The following is a 17,794-nucleotide window of genomic DNA, read 5'->3' on the forward strand; positions in this document are numbered from 1 at the left end:
ATTTCCTCCGCCAATCTCGGGGGAGCTTCACCAGCCCCCACCTCAAAATCCAAGATGGCAGGGCCACGCTTCAACAGTCGTGAAAGTTGTAGTGAATTCCGTTTATTAGCAGTTCTGTCTTATTTGTGTCTCATTAAAATCAGTCATACACACAGTACTGTCTAACTTCTATCTGTAGACATGTTCTCGTAACGGACAAGCCCGTCTTTTATTGTCACACGAACACCACAATACATGCATGCGCCATGCGGCCACAACACACTCATGCTGACGGTGGCCGGTGAAAAGTGTCCTCTGCATTTAACCCATCCAGGCATGTCCTTTCCTCCGAGGGGCAGGCCAGGAGCAGTGGTCGCTTTCTCGTACAGCGCCCGGGGACCAACTTCGGATGTTGTCGTCACTGGTCGGATGACGATGACGATCTGATCTTCTGCATGTTTTTAGTGGGCGGGTTATATACGGAGGAACCCCCTGGGGGGTACGGGGAGAACATGCAAACTCCACACAGAGAGAAAGGCCCTTATGACGAGATAACCCACCTGGGCAGTGGGCACTGAAGATATGGGGGGGAACACAACCACAGCGCTCACAGTGTCCCAGGCGAGAATCGAACTCAGGACCTTCTAACTGTGAGGCGACAGCTCTACCACTGAGCCACCGTACCCCTTATGTTGCTACAGTGCGCAAAATACTGCGAAATGCGTTGTTTATCAACTGTTATTGCTAACAATGGCTAGCCTGGCTAGAGCTAACCCTGGCTGGTTTTCCGCCTGTTTTAATGGGACACGGTCAACTCGGGTGTGACATCACTCAACTGGGATATTCCTAGTTCCCATAACTTCCCAATACAAAAGTTAAACAAAAATTCTGAGAATCATAATTAACAGTGTAGAAATAAAATAAAAGACAAAAGTCTGTGGGATTCTGTTTCTGTCTTCTTTAATAAGTCATTTGAGTTTGGATACAGAGCAGAGCCATTGATAAAGAATACAAAATACACCTCAATATCCATGGTGGCTGTACTGTATACTGTATATCATGGCTAACTAATGAGGTTTACTTTAATGGGGGTACAGTGAAATAAGCATCAACATGAAAGTTATAGCAAAGATGTTTGTGAATATTCACTGTCTACAGCCATTCATCGTGTAGTCAGATAAGAAATTATCCAGCGCTTTGCAGGCGACTTTGTAGAGGGGTCGTTTACATTTTCTTTCATCCGGAATTTGTTCAACCCAGGTGTTTGACTCCAACAGGTATTGCATCCTACAGAGAAAGGGAGAGGGGAAATGTGCAGAAGGAGAATGAATCAGTGTACAATTTTAGCAATCAAAATCTTTCACTAATAAGATTAAGTGCACATACTTTCCGTTTGAGTCAGTTGTGGTGCCATCTTTGCCCAGGATCAGATAGTGTTTGCCCATCTGTAACTGGCCTTTACACTGAAGCCTCTTGACAAATACCCGAACGTCATTGACATTCACATGCATATCTCCATCTGGAAGACACAGAGCATATAGTCATTATGTTTTACAGCAGCTCATCAAAACTTCATGTAATGGCACATTTATTTCACCTGTAGGCCTATATTACACAATACATTTATAAAAAACTAGCACTATAACATATGCATTATACTTACGTGCTCTGAGTACCTCAGTTACGTTAGTGGTATAAAGCTCAAAGTTGCTCTTCACAGACGCCCTGATAACTTCGACAATATATCCTGAAATAAAACAAGCGTCATTCATTTTAAGTTTAATTGTTAAAGCCCCAATTGTACATGTTTTCTTTTTTTCTTTTTTTGTCATTATTAAATGCAAATGGAATTTGTTAAGGATATCTCCCTGTGTGTACTTGTTTGTTTTTTGAGCACCCTCTCCACCCCAAATTTGCAAATTGTGGCATTTTCCACCTTCAAATTAAAACTGTTGAAGAATCTCTATGAATGTATTTGATATTTCAAAATAAATCCAAAAATAACATAACATACTGGATTGAGCCAAAGCATTGTATTGCCTTGTGGGGCGGCATTCGCTCAGGAGGTAGAGCTGTCACCTGGGAATCTTAAGGTTCCTGGTTCGAGGCTGGCTCCTCCCGGCAGTGTGTTGAAGTGTCCTTGAGCAAGACACTGAACCCCTAACTGCCCCTGACGAGCAGCTAGCACCTTGCATGGCTGGGTGAATGTGAGGTATTCATGTAAAAGTGCTTTGGGTAGTCGATAGACTAAATGCGCTCTATAAATACAGTCCATTTACCATTTACCATTTGTGCAGTACTGACCATAATCTGCAATAGGGGAGAAGCAGGCATGGCTTGAACGGTCCTCCAGTGTGATCTTCTTACCATTGACTAGTTCAAATACGCTTTTTATTTTATGACAGGGTCCTAGAAAGAAATGACATATTTCTCAACATATGCACAGCCCTGAAGGATATTAAATGACATGATATTTCTCAAAATATGCAGCACAGCCCTGAAGGATATTAGGCTGCACAATGTGTGAGGGTGTATTTGTCAGTGTAGGCTTGGAATAAATGCTTACTTTCTGCACATTGGCACACATCCTCTGAACACAGCTTGGCGACCATCTTGCTTCTTTGGGGGGCAGAGTAGAACACAGTACACTTTCTGTCTGCGGGCAAAGCACCAATAGTCCATTACTTCCTACTAAATTCGACAGAGATGAGCTTTCTAGCACAGATAAACATCAAATGTCCAGAAAACATGAAACTTTGTTCTTACTTGGTTCATAATAATCATAGAATGAGGCTGGAGCAGGCTGTAGAAGGCCAACTGGCACTCTCTGTATAGCGTCAAATGCAATGCATGTGTCTCGTTCAAGCTATAGAGTGAGAAAAAAACAAGTTGGCATCCGGGTAGTGCAGTGGTAGATTCCCTGCCTACCAACACAAGAGTCGCAGGTTTGAGCCCCCCTGTTACCTCCGGCTTGCATGGGTGTCCATACAGGCACAATTGGCCATGTCTGCAGGCGGAAGCTGGATTATGGCTATGAGTCCTGTTCGCTCGCTGCACTAGGGCCTCCTCTGGTCGGTCGGGGTGCATTTTCAGGGAGGGGGGGAACTGGGGGGGAATAGCATGATCCTCCCACGTTGTAACAAGTTTGGTGGTGTTGTGTAGCTTCCGTTAGCCTCCTGGATAGCCAGCTAACATGACAGACTCAATCAAAGCCACGGCAGTTGTGAAACGCATGTGCTAGTCTACAACTCTCCTCAGATCGGCAGAGGGGTTGGAGCAATGACAAAGACACCCTAACAGGGAATTGCCCCCCCCCCCCCAAAAAAAAAAAAACAAAAACAAAAGGGGGTGGAGAAAGTAAATTTTGTGCATTTTTCAGTGTGTGTATAGATTTCAGCCTTTACCTTATTGAAGTAGATCAACACTCTTCCATAGGAGATCTCATAATGGGAAATGTATTGTTCTGGCGGCAATTTTAGCTGTGAGGACAAGATTTATTTTGAGATCACAGTAAAAGAAAGGCCAATGCTTGAGTTGGTACTTCCAATTTTTACTTCATTTTTGCAAGTTTCAATGTTGGTGAAGTGGTACTAACCGTGTCCAAGTCCTCGCTTACGGCCTCAAAACCACTCAGAAGTGTGATGTCAGCAATTGCCATTCCTGTGAGATTCCTGCTCAAGCTATAACTGCACACATGGTAAACACAATAGGCAGCGTGAGAGGCCAATCAGGTTTTGAGACCCATTTCCACAAAACCACAGCTGAATATTTGAGACTATTATTGAATAAATGTACACGCTTTGTGAGGGGCATGTGTGACTTTCACTTGAACCAACCTGACACAGACTTCGTAGCTAACAGTATTTTCAGAATTTGGGCTGGGATCAGCATCTCTCCTGTATCGGGTTCGAGCATCAAACCACTCAATTGCTGATCGTGGGACTCGCCTGTCAGTGGCCTCATCATTACTGTAGTCTGAGTCTTGGTCATAGTAGTCATAATTTTCCACGATCTTTGCTGATGAGACAGCAGTCAACATTTCCACGTTGCATTTTTCAACATTGCAAACAGTTTAGATGTTATATTTTGTATTAGTGGCTAAGTCTCACCAGTGTACTTCACTTTCCCCTCGACTTTGACATTGATAGACAGTTGCTCACATTTGTCCATGGGTTCCAGTAGATGGAAAGCCTTTACAATCTGCCAAACAGACTGGTGATTTACTGTACATTTAAACAGACTGGTGATTTACTGTACATTTAAACAGACTGGTGATTTACTGTACATTTAAACAGACCGGTGATTTACTGTACATTTAAACAGACCGGTGATTTACTGTACATTTAAACAGACTGGTGATTTACTGTACATTTTGGATCTCTTTGAACATTTAAGAAATTAATTCCAAACTCACTTTCAGCTTGGCCTCCCCTTGTCCTGTTAACAACACATTGATGTTGTTCCCTATCATTCTCTAAAAGAGTAAATACAAGAGAAATGTAAGTATAAGGTATAGCATGCATGTGTGCATTTAAGTGTGCTGATTCCAATACTCCACACTACCTTTAGCTCTTTTTCCACCTTCTCCCTCCTATTTTCCAATGACAGTTCCTCTTTCTCTGTCTTTCCTGGAACAGTGAACTGTGCTTCCACCTTTGTCATGGTCCTCAAAGCCCTCTTCAGCTCATACTCAGACAGGGCTTCCAAAGCCACAATAGTATCCTGGACATGGTATTAAGGCACATTTAACCTTTGGTATAATGACCACTCATTAGGAAGATTGGGTCCATCTATTCAGAATATGATTTCAGCTACTTCACAAGATCAGCATCCCACCTGTGTTGATTTGAAGCCTCCTCCATAGTTTTCTTGTGAGGTTAACCAGCAAGCTGCTTTCTCTGCCCACTCTGACTTGTCAAGTGCTACTGCAGCTAGCAGAGCGTAGGCTGTGGTCTCCACTGTGATGGCGTCCGCTACGTCTTCAGCATTAGCGCTCCACATAGCGCACCCATCTTTCCCTGATTAGTCAGAGAAATAGAACATGAATGTAAAAGGGAAACATGGCAAAACGCCTTTCAAATCATATATTGTCATAGGCCTGTTCATTTCATCCACATGGGTGTGTTTGCTGATGGAACATGCCTACGGTTGCCAGTACTTTGAGTTTCACCCAGGCACTTGAAGCATCTTCTTTCACTGGCAGGCAAAGTGACAGGCAGTACGTTGTAATGGCAACAGCATAGGGCATCGTAAGCTCCCCAAGGTGTGACAAGAGGTACGTTGTTGATTTAACAATGCTTGCTTTCTGGAGAAAAGTAGAAAGAATTTCTCTCAATTCTTTGAATCAAATTGTCTTTGTAAATTGCACATTACATACAGTCTATTAAAATACATGAAAAACAACAACAATATCGACAAAAACCCTGGAGAGTGTGTCTTTGTATTATCTCTTATCTTACCGTATTATTTTTCTCTTCCGCCTTTAGGAACTGAAGGGACCGGTACAGTGCAATAGTTATGAAAGCTGTCATCGATGTTTCTTTCTCTTTGCCTCGAATGCCACCCTACATTAAAAACAGAGAGACAGTATTTCACCCAGATCAAAGATATTGACTATCTTTGCTAGATCACACACCATACTGTTGTCAAATATACTTAGCTTTTGAAAGTTTACCTGCATCTCATTGTGTATCACTGGATGTGGGTCAGTGAATGACCCATCAACATTCTGTACTGAGAGCAAGTAACGGACTGAGAGACTGATTTCGTCTTCAGATACAACAACTTTAGCCTGTCTCCCCTGTTGTCCGCTAAACAGTGACTTGCGCTCCGCCAGCAGGGAGAGCACTTTCACTACAAGGCTAGTCAACCTGAGGACAAGAGAAAGAACCACAGATGAGATATTGGAAATAATAAGCCATCACAGCACCATAAAACATATACTCACCAAGTACTAGATGGCCTTTGAATCCATGCTCCATAAGATCCATCAGCTTTTTTGAAAGTCAAAATTCTCATGTAACCTGACAAAGAGATATTTGTATTTATGTATTTATGTATTTATTTTTGTTTATTTTGATTTAAAAAAAATAACAGCAATTTAGAGCAATCAACATCAACAAATACCTTCAACGATGTTCTTGGAAGTGAATCATGGTGACATTAAGACAATAAATGAAGGTTTATGAAGAAAAAGAGCTGATTAAATGTTGCACCTTGCTCAGTGTACTCTAGGGCGACATCTTTGGTATCGGCAGTCAGTCCCAGCCATTGCCGATTACTGTCAAGGTAGCGGAGGGCTAACGTTGTAGGAGCCAGCCTTTTCATGGTCTGTTCTGCACATCCATCAGGCAGCGTAAGCAGTTCAGCAACCCCTTCAGGAGAGAGAAGTCTCAGAGCCCTTGACTCGCTAAAGCCGTCCCCTGCGTGTCAGAGGAGAAGAGAGAATGGCAAAAGAGATGAGTTGTTATTGACACAGTATGGAAAAGGGCTATGTCTAGTTGTACATGATTGATTGATTGATTGATTATTGATTGATTGATTGATTTATTTGATGTGCATACCCTCTATCCGGCCAACCATATTGCTGCTGGAGTCAGGGACTATGTTATCTGGTAGATTCCCGTCAATAGTTAAAAACTTTGTACTCCTTCCTGTCAAGATGAAGAGAATGGTTAAAACAATGACAACTTTGATGTGACCGCACTGTGATCGATGCATTTAGAAACAACTCACCATCTAATTTGACCACATGAGTTTCTTCCACTCTGTGCACTATACCCTCTGTCTACAACATGAGAAAAGAGTGATTCGTTAGTCTAGTGTGTCCTTATTGCCTTACCAAACCTGCTAGTGGAAAAAGCACCATGCAGAGGAAATGCACATACTCACCCAAACATTCAAAGTCTTTTCAATTGCATCTATTCCTTCCCCCTCCTCTATATCATAGAGGATTATTTTGATGGGTATTGTGCCTGTTGCCATCGGGACAGCGGAGAAACTGACAAAGTTGGAAGACTGGGGCTCCACAGTAATGTTAACAAAAGCTACAGAAGTGGCTGAGCCGGGGGAACACAGCCCTTTAGTTTGTTCCATGTGAACTGCCAGCTACACAAAAATCACATATTTAGAGAAGAACATTCAGAATTGTGTGTATTGTATGCACCACTGCATGTCCTTATTAGGCTATGCTCTATTTTGGACGTCTGTACCTGTACAGATTTGTCCTCTCCATAGTTGTAGATGACAGGCTCAATGGCTATTTGCTCATATTTCTTTACTGAGTAAGGCAGCCTCAGAGACACAAATACCTGCTTAAATGTTCTGAACTCATACGGCTCAGCTACGCAAAATCCTGCAAGAGATCGGGAGTGAGACAAGTCAACTGCAGTTATTCATCAGAAAGAGATAGGGGAGAGACAAGTCAACTGCAGTTATTCATCAGAAAGAGATAGGGGAGAGACAAGTCAACTGCGGTTATTCATCAGAAAGAGATAGGGAGAGACACACGCGAACTGCAGTTATTCATCAGAAAGAAATAGAGTGAGACAAATCAACCTGCAGTTATTCATCAGAAAGAGATAGGGAGAGAGACAAGTCAACTGCAGTTATTCATCAGAAAGAGATAGGGAGAGAGACAAGTCAACTGCAGTTATTCATCAGAAAGAGATAGGGAGAGAGACAAGTCAATTGCAGTTATTCATCAGAAAGAGATAGGAAAGAGATAGGGAGTGAGACAAGTCAACTGCAGTTATTCATCAGAGATCCCTCCACTACGGCAGCGTAGAGCTGCCACAGTGGAGATATAAAATCTCAGTATATCGTTATATTGAGATCCTTTCATTATAATGAGATATTTTCTATATTCTTGTTATAACAAGATAATTTCACGTTGTAATGACATATTTTCTCGTTCTCTCCACTGTGGCAGTTCTACGCTGCCAAAATCCGTGTTATCGGTCATGGTGATGTCTCAATTCATGCCGGTGAGCAAGTGCAGTTCACCGGTCCAAGGTGGCTGTGAAGAGTGAGTGTTGACATCTCGTCATCACGAGACAAGTTGATATCGCGTTATAATGAGATTTGTATGTCATAATATCGAGAAAAGTTTTCTCGTTATAACCAGTGTGGCAGCAATACACTGCCGTATCAATCAAATCTGACATGTTGCGAAGTGGGAAGCTGATATTACCGTGAGTTGCAGATAAACTGATAGCTTGAATCTCCCAGGTGGTGATGGAATCAGGTAGAGACAAATGATAACTAGAGTTTTCAAACACAATACAATGAATTAACCAGCTGTAATATAGTTCATCTGAAATATGGTGTGACAGACTACATTTGCCATTTATAGACGGTTTTCACTGAATTGTGTTGCTAGGGAGCAGTGTTGAAACCTACAGTAGCTTATTTCCTGTCGGCTATATAGCAATCACTACAACAGGAAGTAAGCTAGGGGCTATTTAGAATGTTTATGTTGTCAGTTAAAACCGTCTACTCTATACTGTAGAGCAGTGGGTCTCAAACTACAACATTTTGTTTCGAAAACTATAGAATATGATGCAATGAATGAATGATAGCTCACCTTTTGAAGAATAGCGTTACAAAATAAGAAATTGAGTGAAAGAGTTGCAAAGAGTTAGTGCCTCCAGAGAAGATTTGGTAATGCTTTATATTAAGGTTATATTAATAAGCGTTAATTAATAGGTAATAAGGCCCTTATAAGGTGCTTATTAACACTGTTAATAAAGTGTTAATAATAGCATCATAAACATGTTTATTGGTAGCTTATAAGACATTTATAAGCACTTTATAAGCATCTTTACTAGCCTGTTTTGTTGCTTTAATAAGCTTAATAAATAGTTTGTTATTCTCTTATTAGCAGTTAACTGCTTTTTGCAGGTACCGGATATAAAGCGAGAACACTGCCTTATTAAGGTTAATAAATCATTTATTATGCACTTATGCTTTTTGTAGGTATTTATTAACCTTAATAAGGCACTGTTCTCGCTTTAGATCCGGTACCTACAAAAAGCATAGTTAACTGTTAATAAGTGCATAGTTATTTGCTAATAAAGTAATAACTAAACTATTAAGCTTAATAAAGCAACAAAACCAGCTAGTAATGGTGCTTATGAAGTGCTTATAAATGTCTTATAAGCTACCAATAAATATGTTCATAATGCGATTATTAACACTTAAATAACCTCATTAACATATAATAGTGTTAATAAGCACCTTATAAGAGACGTATTACCTATTAATTAACGCTTATTAATAGAACCTTAATATAAAGCGTTACCAAAGATTTATTTTAACGTTTAATTTATTTTCATGATCTATCCTCACATTTTACATTTTACCCCTTTCTCTCAAGTACCACCTGTAGTACCTCCACGTACCCCTAGGGGTACACATACCGCAATTTGGGAACCACTGCTGTAGAGACATTTAACTGGTACACTTTACCATTGCCAATGTTACAAGCAATTGGTCAAATATAAACAACACTACATGGAAACAAAGGACCTTATGACAGTGAAAAAAGAAAAGATCACTTAAAAAGTAATAATGGGCTCCTATCAATGTAGACTACAATTCGTTGTCCATGTGTTCAACACTTATCACGTCTCTTACCTTCCTTTGCCATTTACATCAAATGTTTTAAATGCAAAACTTGGAGGGAAATATCGCCGAATGTACTGAATGGTGTCAGAGAAGAACTCCTCAATTTCCAATGCATTTGCAGCTAAAGGGTTAAGAAAATGAGAGGTTTGCATTTAAACTCTCACAGATAATCAAGCCAAACGTATGAAATAGTATCCAATGACAAGTTATCCTCACTTCTCCCAAGTCCTTTCTTGGCATCCTCTTGTCTCTGTCTCAACCTTTCTCCTTGACGGCAGCATTGAAGAAAGGCCTCTCCACAGAGAGGGTCTGTCTCTGGGCTGTCCACCTGAGAGATCCTATCAGCTCTTTCTTCACATGTCCGCCTCATAGGGATGAGGGAGAAGCCACGGACACAACATTCTTGCAGCTTCTCACTGGAGAAGTTCGATTCTGTAAGTGAGAAGGACATGTTTAACGGCACATGCTTTCCAGAATTAGCATTACATTTTCATAGACAGCCGTTGTAACGCCAGAATGCTGTCTTACTGAGGATCATCATTTCCTGTTGTAGATCCAAAGAGCGTCTTTGCCGTACAGAACGTGGGCAGCCGAGCCCTGGAAAAACAATAGATCAGCATATGGACTTACTGCAATGTCATTCTCAGCTCAAACTGGGATAAGTGTAAAGCAAGCGACTATAATTAGATGAGCAACTTTTCAGTTTGAGTTTGGTTGCTTGTTGGTTTATCATACCCTTCCTAATGACTGACTGCGTAGACTGAGATATAAAAGACAGGCCAGCATCATTTAGTGTGGAAGCTGTGTCAGATCCGCCGCCATATGAGCAACCAAGATCATATGACTGCATAGAGGAAAACACCTGAAAAAGTGAGAACAAGAACTCTGTTTCACTATATTGTCGCTTGGATTAAATGAAATGTCTCAATATATTGTGAAAGTGAGCTTCAGAGGAAAGTAAATGACCTAACGCTGGTAGGGATGTGAGGAGGCAGTATGTTACCTGCTTGGCTGTGAGTTTATTGTGGGCATTGAGAGCGTAGATGGCCTTATCCACAGCCAGCAAGGCCACTTTGGCTCTCTGACCATGTAAATTAAATTGTAGCTCCGCTTGTTTCCCAGGATAAAACTGATGCGTCTTTGAGGATACCTGGATTTTAGAATTAAGACTTGCAAGTAAATCAGTAAATCAAAATGAAATATTGAAATTGTAATTGTAAATACACGTGCGGATGAGTTTGGTACAAGTGGGATGTCGTGGAGTCAAGATTCATTTGAATAGCCATAGTGAGTAGTCACATTCCAAACAAGGAATTTGACTTAGTTCAAGTATGCGATCGCATCAATAGCAGAAGATGGAGGAATGGGGGGCTTTCGGGTCTCATTGAAGAGGAGGATGACAGTTGGGGAGAAGCTGTCCCTGTGACGAGATGTTCCGGTACTGCCAGACATCAGTCTTCTGCCATGGTGGAGGGCAATGAAGAGTTTATGTCCTGGGTGGGTGGGTCGGCCATGATTTTTTTGTATATAGTTATGTAATCCTACTACTCTAATAGAGTAGTAGTAGTCACGCCCTCTTCCATGTTCGGCATGGTGTGAGTGGTGATGGTTGGGGGGGGGGGGGGGCAGGCCGGGTCGGCGGTCTATATGCCTGACTGTATTTGTAGTAAGCGGTGGGATTGGGGGGTGTTTGTACACATGATAACATAGTCTTATTAGCTTACACACTATACATACTGTATTAAAAAGTGGAATTTCATGAAATTTTATATAATTAAATTCTGTTTCCTGTCATTCCAATTAGATTCCACCAATTCTGTTTTTCCGTAGAGCTGGGTGCAATTCCAATTCCAACCCCAGGAATTGATTTGGAATCTACCAGGCATTATCAATTCAATTCATGAATTGATCCGACCCTGTTAGAAAGTCAGTGTTTTTTTTTGTCTTAGATTTGTCTGATATGGTGGGACAGCATCATTTGAAACACAATATGAAACTGTTTGCGTTTATATAATTATGCTGAATTTAACCATGTACACACACATGAACACACATGCACGCATGCACACACACACACACACACACACACACACACACACACACACACACACACACACACACACGCCTACAATCAACAGAGGTAAAGTTGTGTTTGTGTGGAATCACTCATGGTCAGTCTGCACATATCTACTGTTTACTCACCTCGACCTTCTTCTCACACTCATCCTTGACATCTACCCACACAGAGTCAGCAATGATGTCACCACGCTGGTTGTAGTAGTAGCCAATCAGACGGAAGGATGGCACCATATCGGGCGTTATCAGCAGGTTGCCTTTCGTCTCTATAGTTCCAGCTCTGAGAGAATCTTGCTTTATTAGGCTCCCTCGACTAAACACCTACAACATAGACAGCGTCTTTTAAACAAGGCTAGGTCCAAACCTAGCATATGGCCAGCGCAGAAAGGCATTGACGAGCCTGTTGGTTGTAGCAGGCAGCGACATTGTTAAAGTGGAGGGCTGTCGGTCGCAAAGGTATGAAGGATATAATGGAAAATCAGTATGGTAAGAAAGGTAGAAAATAATTATTTAATTATGTACTTGCATTTAATAAAACCTTTTATTATAATACATTTGTATGTGTGTGTGTACTGTATGTGTGTGTGCGGGTGTATTTATTGTGAAATTCAAAAAGATGTGTATTTGTCGCATTAAAAGGACCCCACCCCTCTGTATAGCCTCATGGTGCCTTTTCAACTTCTATTGTTCTAATTACATCTCCCAGTTAACAGTATCCCAAAATCATAAGTTCATGATGAAATAGCCTATGGTATGGTGCGGGCTTTCAAAAAACCACAAAATAAGTTTTGAGCAGCACAGTCCACACATGCTGTGTGCTGTCGTTTGGGGAGGTTTGGACAAAATTAGAAGGCGAAATAGCGATTTCTGTGAAATAGGCCCCACCCACAACACTTTACAAGTCGATTATATCGCAACGGTGCAGACTTTCAAAAAATGGCAAAACAGGTTTTGTGCAGGACAGATGTGGTTTGGTGAAGATTTGACCAAATTTGAAGAAGAAATAGCAGTGGAAAAACGCTTTTGGACAAAATTGTAAATGGCGGAAAATCTAGTTAGACGGAAATGGGCGTGGTCTATATAGAAATAATGTTGATCGTAGAAGCTATGGTTCCAAAGTTATGGACCAAAATGTAAAGAGGGCAGCTATAGCGCCACCGTGAGGTCAATCGGTGTATTTCTTTAGGCCAGATTAGAAGAGTACGAGTTCTATGAACCTATGAACCTACCTAACCTAACTAGGCCACACACACAAAACTTCCGAAGTCGATTATATCGCAACAGTGCGGTCTTGCAAAAAACTGCAAAATAGGTTTTGTGCAGGACAGTCCACACACGCTGTGTGATGTGGTTTGGTGAAGATTGGACAAACTTTGAAGGAGAAATAGCGAGAGAAAATTCAAAATGGCGGAAAATCTAGCGAGACGGAAATGGGCGGGGCCTCTATCAGCAGATGCGGAATGACCCAAGGAATCCTGGGAAAAATGATTTTGATTGTAAATGCTACGGTTCAAAGGTTATGGACCAAAATGTAAAGAGGGGCTGTTATAGCACCACCTAGTCGTCAACTAGTGTAATTTTTCCGCCCATAGCAAAAGGTGACTCTGTGAACCAAGTTCGGTAGCGGCAGGTCTTATGGTTTCTGAGTGGGACCAAATCGGCTTGCAAATTGGTGACTAAATTGGGTGGACAAACCCTGTCATAGGGCCTGCGGCCTGTGTGCGCTGGCCAAAAACTGTCACTGGTCTTTATTCAATCATGTTGTATTTACTTAAATATGTCTCACCATGTAGTATATTAACCCATTCGGTTGACCATTGATGGCATGGTATGTAACTGTAAGGGACTCGCCCACAGAGTAAATCTTGTTGGTAACACTCAGGTAAAGGAAGCAGTCACTCGGTGATGAGGCCCGTTGTATTACTTTTGTCTGTTGCTGGCCATCTACAGACACCTATTGAAGACAGAGGTGAAAACCATTGACTCAATTAAAGCACAACTATGAGACCATCGACAAAAATCTCCAAAGGTTGCTTAGTTTTGATTCCACCTTTAACTGAGTTGTTTGGGGATACTAACTTCAACAGCAACCTCAGCATCGTGAATATTAAAGACAGCAAACACTGCCCCCTGCTGGTTTGTGGTGGCTTGACTAGACTTCTCCTCTGATGTTGCCGTTGGGACATGAATCTCTACTGGCACACCAGCTGCTGGTGAGCCATCTGGGAGACGAATGACCACCTGCCATAACAACATACAAGTCCTTAACATACAAAATCATCAAAGTTACATCATTCATGCATGTATGTATGTATGTATGTATGTATGTATATATACATGCATGCACGTCATGGATGCATCTACTATGTATGTACTATGTATGTATCTATGTATGTATATATGTATGTATGTATGTATATATGTGTGTGTGTGTGTGTGTGTGTGTGTGTGTGTGTGTGTGTGTGTGTGTGTGTGTGTGTGTGTGTGTGTGTGCGCTTGTTTGTTTGTGTGTTTGCTTGTGCCCATTATTATTTTACAGACTTACCACCACATCTAGCGGAACTCCAGGAATGAAATGTGAGCGAGTTGGAGACAGATCAATGGTGTAAATGTGAGAGATGATGGGAATGGAAACTTCTGCATCTTGTAGTTCACCACCTGGGCAAATAATACAGACATTTTTATCAACCTTTATAAAAAAACCATCACAATATTCCTTCCCGAGGACATTTTGTGTGTCAGTGATACTCAAGTTTATAGTAACCTTAGGCTACTTTACGGCATTTCTTGTTCTGCTATGGTGTATTTTATCCTACCAGACCTCTGAATAATATTATTAGAGGTTAGAGGTTTCCACATGCTTCTATTGCACAATCCCTCTAAAAGCCCTTCTTGTGTTCCAGTGTGTCCTTTACTCTGTATGTTGGTAACAGACACGGCCACATAGAGCTCTGCACCACTCTGCTCTAAGTCAGAGAGGGTTTGTCCGTTCGTCTGGTCTTGGAGGTTCTTATTTAACTCGGCTGTCTGGAGAATAGCTGTTGCTGTCCCATCCTGGACCTGCAAGAAATGGTGAAATTGTTGGTTTTAAATGGCAACAAAGAGGCTTCATAACAAATGACTTATAAAATGTGGATGGTGGATTCTTCTCTCACCGAACCAGTCAACTCCAATCCCCTGATAAAGACAGGCTTCATTCTTTGGCCATCTTTAGAACCCTTTGTTACCACTCCAAATCGGCAGTGGTAGGCTCCTCTGACAGTCTCACCATATGAGTACCTGGAAATAAGCATTGTAAATGCATTGTAACATGAAATAAGCATTTCTAAACGTAACATACTCCACACTAGTACTTGAGAAGAGCACCCCAAAACTAGTATGTCTATAAATTATTACTAATAGGATCTCTCCACTTTCCACTTGTAAATATAAATTAATAAATGAATGAAATCTTACAAGGCTGAGATGGTGAAGTTAAGCTTTGAGGCATTCAGCAGAAGATAGCTTTGCTCCATTCTGATGGTTACCTCAAAACTGGGTAAAACTAGCATGTGACAAAAAATATATATATATTAAGAGGGAATAAATAGTATAGATTATTGCAAAAACTGTTTTAAATTGGGGGAGGGGGCATGATATCAAGTTGTTTGCTCACCAAATTTCTGGACTTTGAACTCTCGAATAGCAGCATGTGCTTCATCGCCTTCATAGTGTGCAACAATCTTCCATGTGCCCATTCTATGTAAACAAAATATGCATGTAGCCTATTGTAAATGTGACATCTATATTCCATATTAAATTGTATTACTAAAAGTTGTTTGTGTTATCTGTGTAGTTACAGTTACTGGCAAATCGCTCAACATACTCAGAGACATCAGGTATGTTGAATGAGTGAGTCAATATTCCTCCCTTTGCTGTCTTTAAGGACTTCATTATTCTGTTTCCTGCTGCATTCTGAAATCAGTTGCAAAGGCCTTTTAAAATGATCTTATCTTCTGCAGAAATTGCATTGCATCCATCATAACTCTGAATCTATGCACAAAAATGTACTCACAATTATAGATATTTGGAAAATGTCCTCGTGAGGCCTCAGCGTATGGTCAAGTGTGAATATCCTGTACATCACTAGCAGAGGGGGGATACCATCTGATTAATGGCTATAAAATATTCAGCTACCTATTCCAAGTACTATATTTTTCACACAAATATTTCATTCATTCACGCTTTTTCACCTTTCTGTGTTGGGTTGTAGATTGGTTGATCAGTCTGAATGAAGATATAGCCTCTGTGTTGAGACAGCAGGACCCTCGTCATCCTCCTCCTCCTAGTGAAGGAGGGGCTTTCTGCTACCAGCAGAAGGTATGGCTGTGTAGAGTTGCGAGGAGGCTCTGGCATCTTTTCCCTCGCAATCTGTACAGATAGAAATGTGAACCTTCTCTCAATCCTGTGTTGATAACACTTTATAATAATGTTCAGTCGTAAGTCATTTATAAGCCTTTAGTTGATGATGAACTAATCACTTACAAAACATGAATATACATTTGTAGATTATTAATAAATGCTATGTTAACATATCACAAATGCATTGTAAGTCATCTATAAACTTTTAGTAAATGAAGTGTTCCTCACCTGTTATAAATGATGGGTAAATCGTTTACAATTAATTTACAAGGCTTTCTGCATCCCCTAATCTAAAGTGTAAACCATTCATCACACATAAATGTGTTACATACAAGGGGGAAGGTCTCTCAAAATTTAAGCCAATGTGGTAGTGCACTTAAACCTGCATTCTTTCGAATGGCCTGCAGGGGGCGACCAATTGGTCTGTGGACTTCTGTTTTTTGACACCTCACGTATGGCATTTTGGCCATTGCCGTCTTGGATCTCGACACAAGTCCAGGGGTTTCCGTTTCCCACAGAACACGGCCTGCTATTGGTCCATGATCGGCGACCTGTCAATCATGCCCCAAAACAGTCTAGAACTACAACATAGTGTGAAACTAGCAATTGAGACCATAAACACATTAGGAAAATGTTTACTGAGGCCATACTTGAGGCTTAAAAACAGAAGTCAACAAACCAATGGGTCGCCCCCTGCAGGCAAAGAGTACACTTCTGCATTGGCTTCAATTTTGACAAACAGAGCTACCCCCTTGTAGGCTATGTAACACATTTATGTCTCATGAATGGTTTACACTTTAGGGGATGCAGAAAGCCTTGAATTGAAGCCCAGAATTGTAAATGATTTACACATCATTTACAACATGTGAGCAACACTTCATTTACTAAAGGTTTATAGATGACTTACAACACATTTGTATATGTTAACATAACATTTATTAATCATCTACAAAGGTATATTCATGTTTTGTAAATGGTTAGTTCATCATTAAATAAAGGCTTATAAATGACTTACGACTGAACGTTATTATAAAGTGTTACCAATGTGTTTTCTTCTAATATTAGTTGGGAAGTTTTGCGTACCATGAGTTCAACTGTTTTGATCGGTTCCAACGTAGTGCATGTAGTGGTCATCTTCTCAGAGATCAGTTCACCAGTATTCTCATTCTCCAGGTAGAGAGTAACAGGGCTACTGAGGGGAGGCTCTCCCATCTGGACAAACACTTTCTCTTTAACACCCACATGGAACACATTGGGGGCTGAGATGAAGAATCTGTACATCAATGCAAAAAATAATAATAATAAATTGTATTTGTCATGCACTTTTCATTTAAGATAAATCTCAAAGTTCAAAAGAAAAGGGTCACTACTCACTATCTATATTATCCATTATTCCATTTAATATTAACTATAAAAGCAGGTAGGCCTACACATCGACAATGCTGCAATTTTACTTAAATCTAACTAGAATGATAGTGAATGGCAGAATAATCACTACAACTAATTCCAAATGTAAAATTGTCATTATATGCATTATACAGATCACCCCCCCCCCCCCCACCCCCCACCCATATATGTCTCACAAGCCAGAAAATGTGTTTGGACTCAAAACACATTTTCTGGCTTGTGAGACATATATTTGAGACATCTCTACATGAAACAGAAATAGACTGACATTACATGCTGATTACATGTCCTGTTTCATGCAGCT

The 17,794-nt window shown here is 40.8% G+C and overlaps 1 protein-coding gene across 1 annotated transcript; it reads right to left on the bottom strand.

Annotated features, from left to right (window-relative positions):
- Nucleotides 1-938: 938 nt before the first annotated feature.
- c4b (complement C4B (Chido/Rodgers blood group)) lies at nucleotides 939-17,364 on the bottom strand (the record flags this gene model as incomplete). Its single annotated transcript, XM_083644990.1, has 40 exons — nucleotides 939-1,266; nucleotides 1,366-1,498; nucleotides 1,643-1,726; nucleotides 2,284-2,388; nucleotides 2,546-2,635; nucleotides 2,746-2,845; nucleotides 3,384-3,458; nucleotides 3,575-3,665; nucleotides 3,816-3,996; nucleotides 4,089-4,179; nucleotides 4,394-4,453; nucleotides 4,543-4,701; nucleotides 4,816-4,997; nucleotides 5,122-5,284; nucleotides 5,439-5,543; nucleotides 5,654-5,849; nucleotides 5,927-6,002; nucleotides 6,195-6,401; nucleotides 6,543-6,632; nucleotides 6,715-6,766; nucleotides 6,871-7,086; nucleotides 7,191-7,333; nucleotides 8,171-8,241; nucleotides 9,616-9,727; nucleotides 9,823-10,038; nucleotides 10,135-10,203; nucleotides 10,342-10,468; nucleotides 10,610-10,756; nucleotides 11,809-12,003; nucleotides 13,469-13,636; nucleotides 13,762-13,923; nucleotides 14,228-14,340; nucleotides 14,598-14,742; nucleotides 14,838-14,961; nucleotides 15,139-15,226; nucleotides 15,338-15,420; nucleotides 15,548-15,636; nucleotides 15,737-15,807; nucleotides 15,915-16,092; nucleotides 17,167-17,364. 40 exons carry the CDS (start codon nucleotides 17,362-17,364, stop codon nucleotides 1,125-1,127), a joined length of 5,097 nt encoding a protein of 1,698 aa, XP_083501116.1. The 3' UTR covers nucleotides 939-1,124.
- Between the last annotated feature and the right edge of the window lie 430 nt (nucleotides 17,365-17,794).

The sequence above is a fragment of the Poromitra crassiceps genome, assembly GCF_964638095.1.
Source record: "Poromitra crassiceps genome assembly, chromosome: 1".
NCBI classification, from domain to species: Eukaryota; Metazoa; Chordata; class Actinopteri; order Beryciformes; family Melamphaidae; genus Poromitra; species Poromitra crassiceps.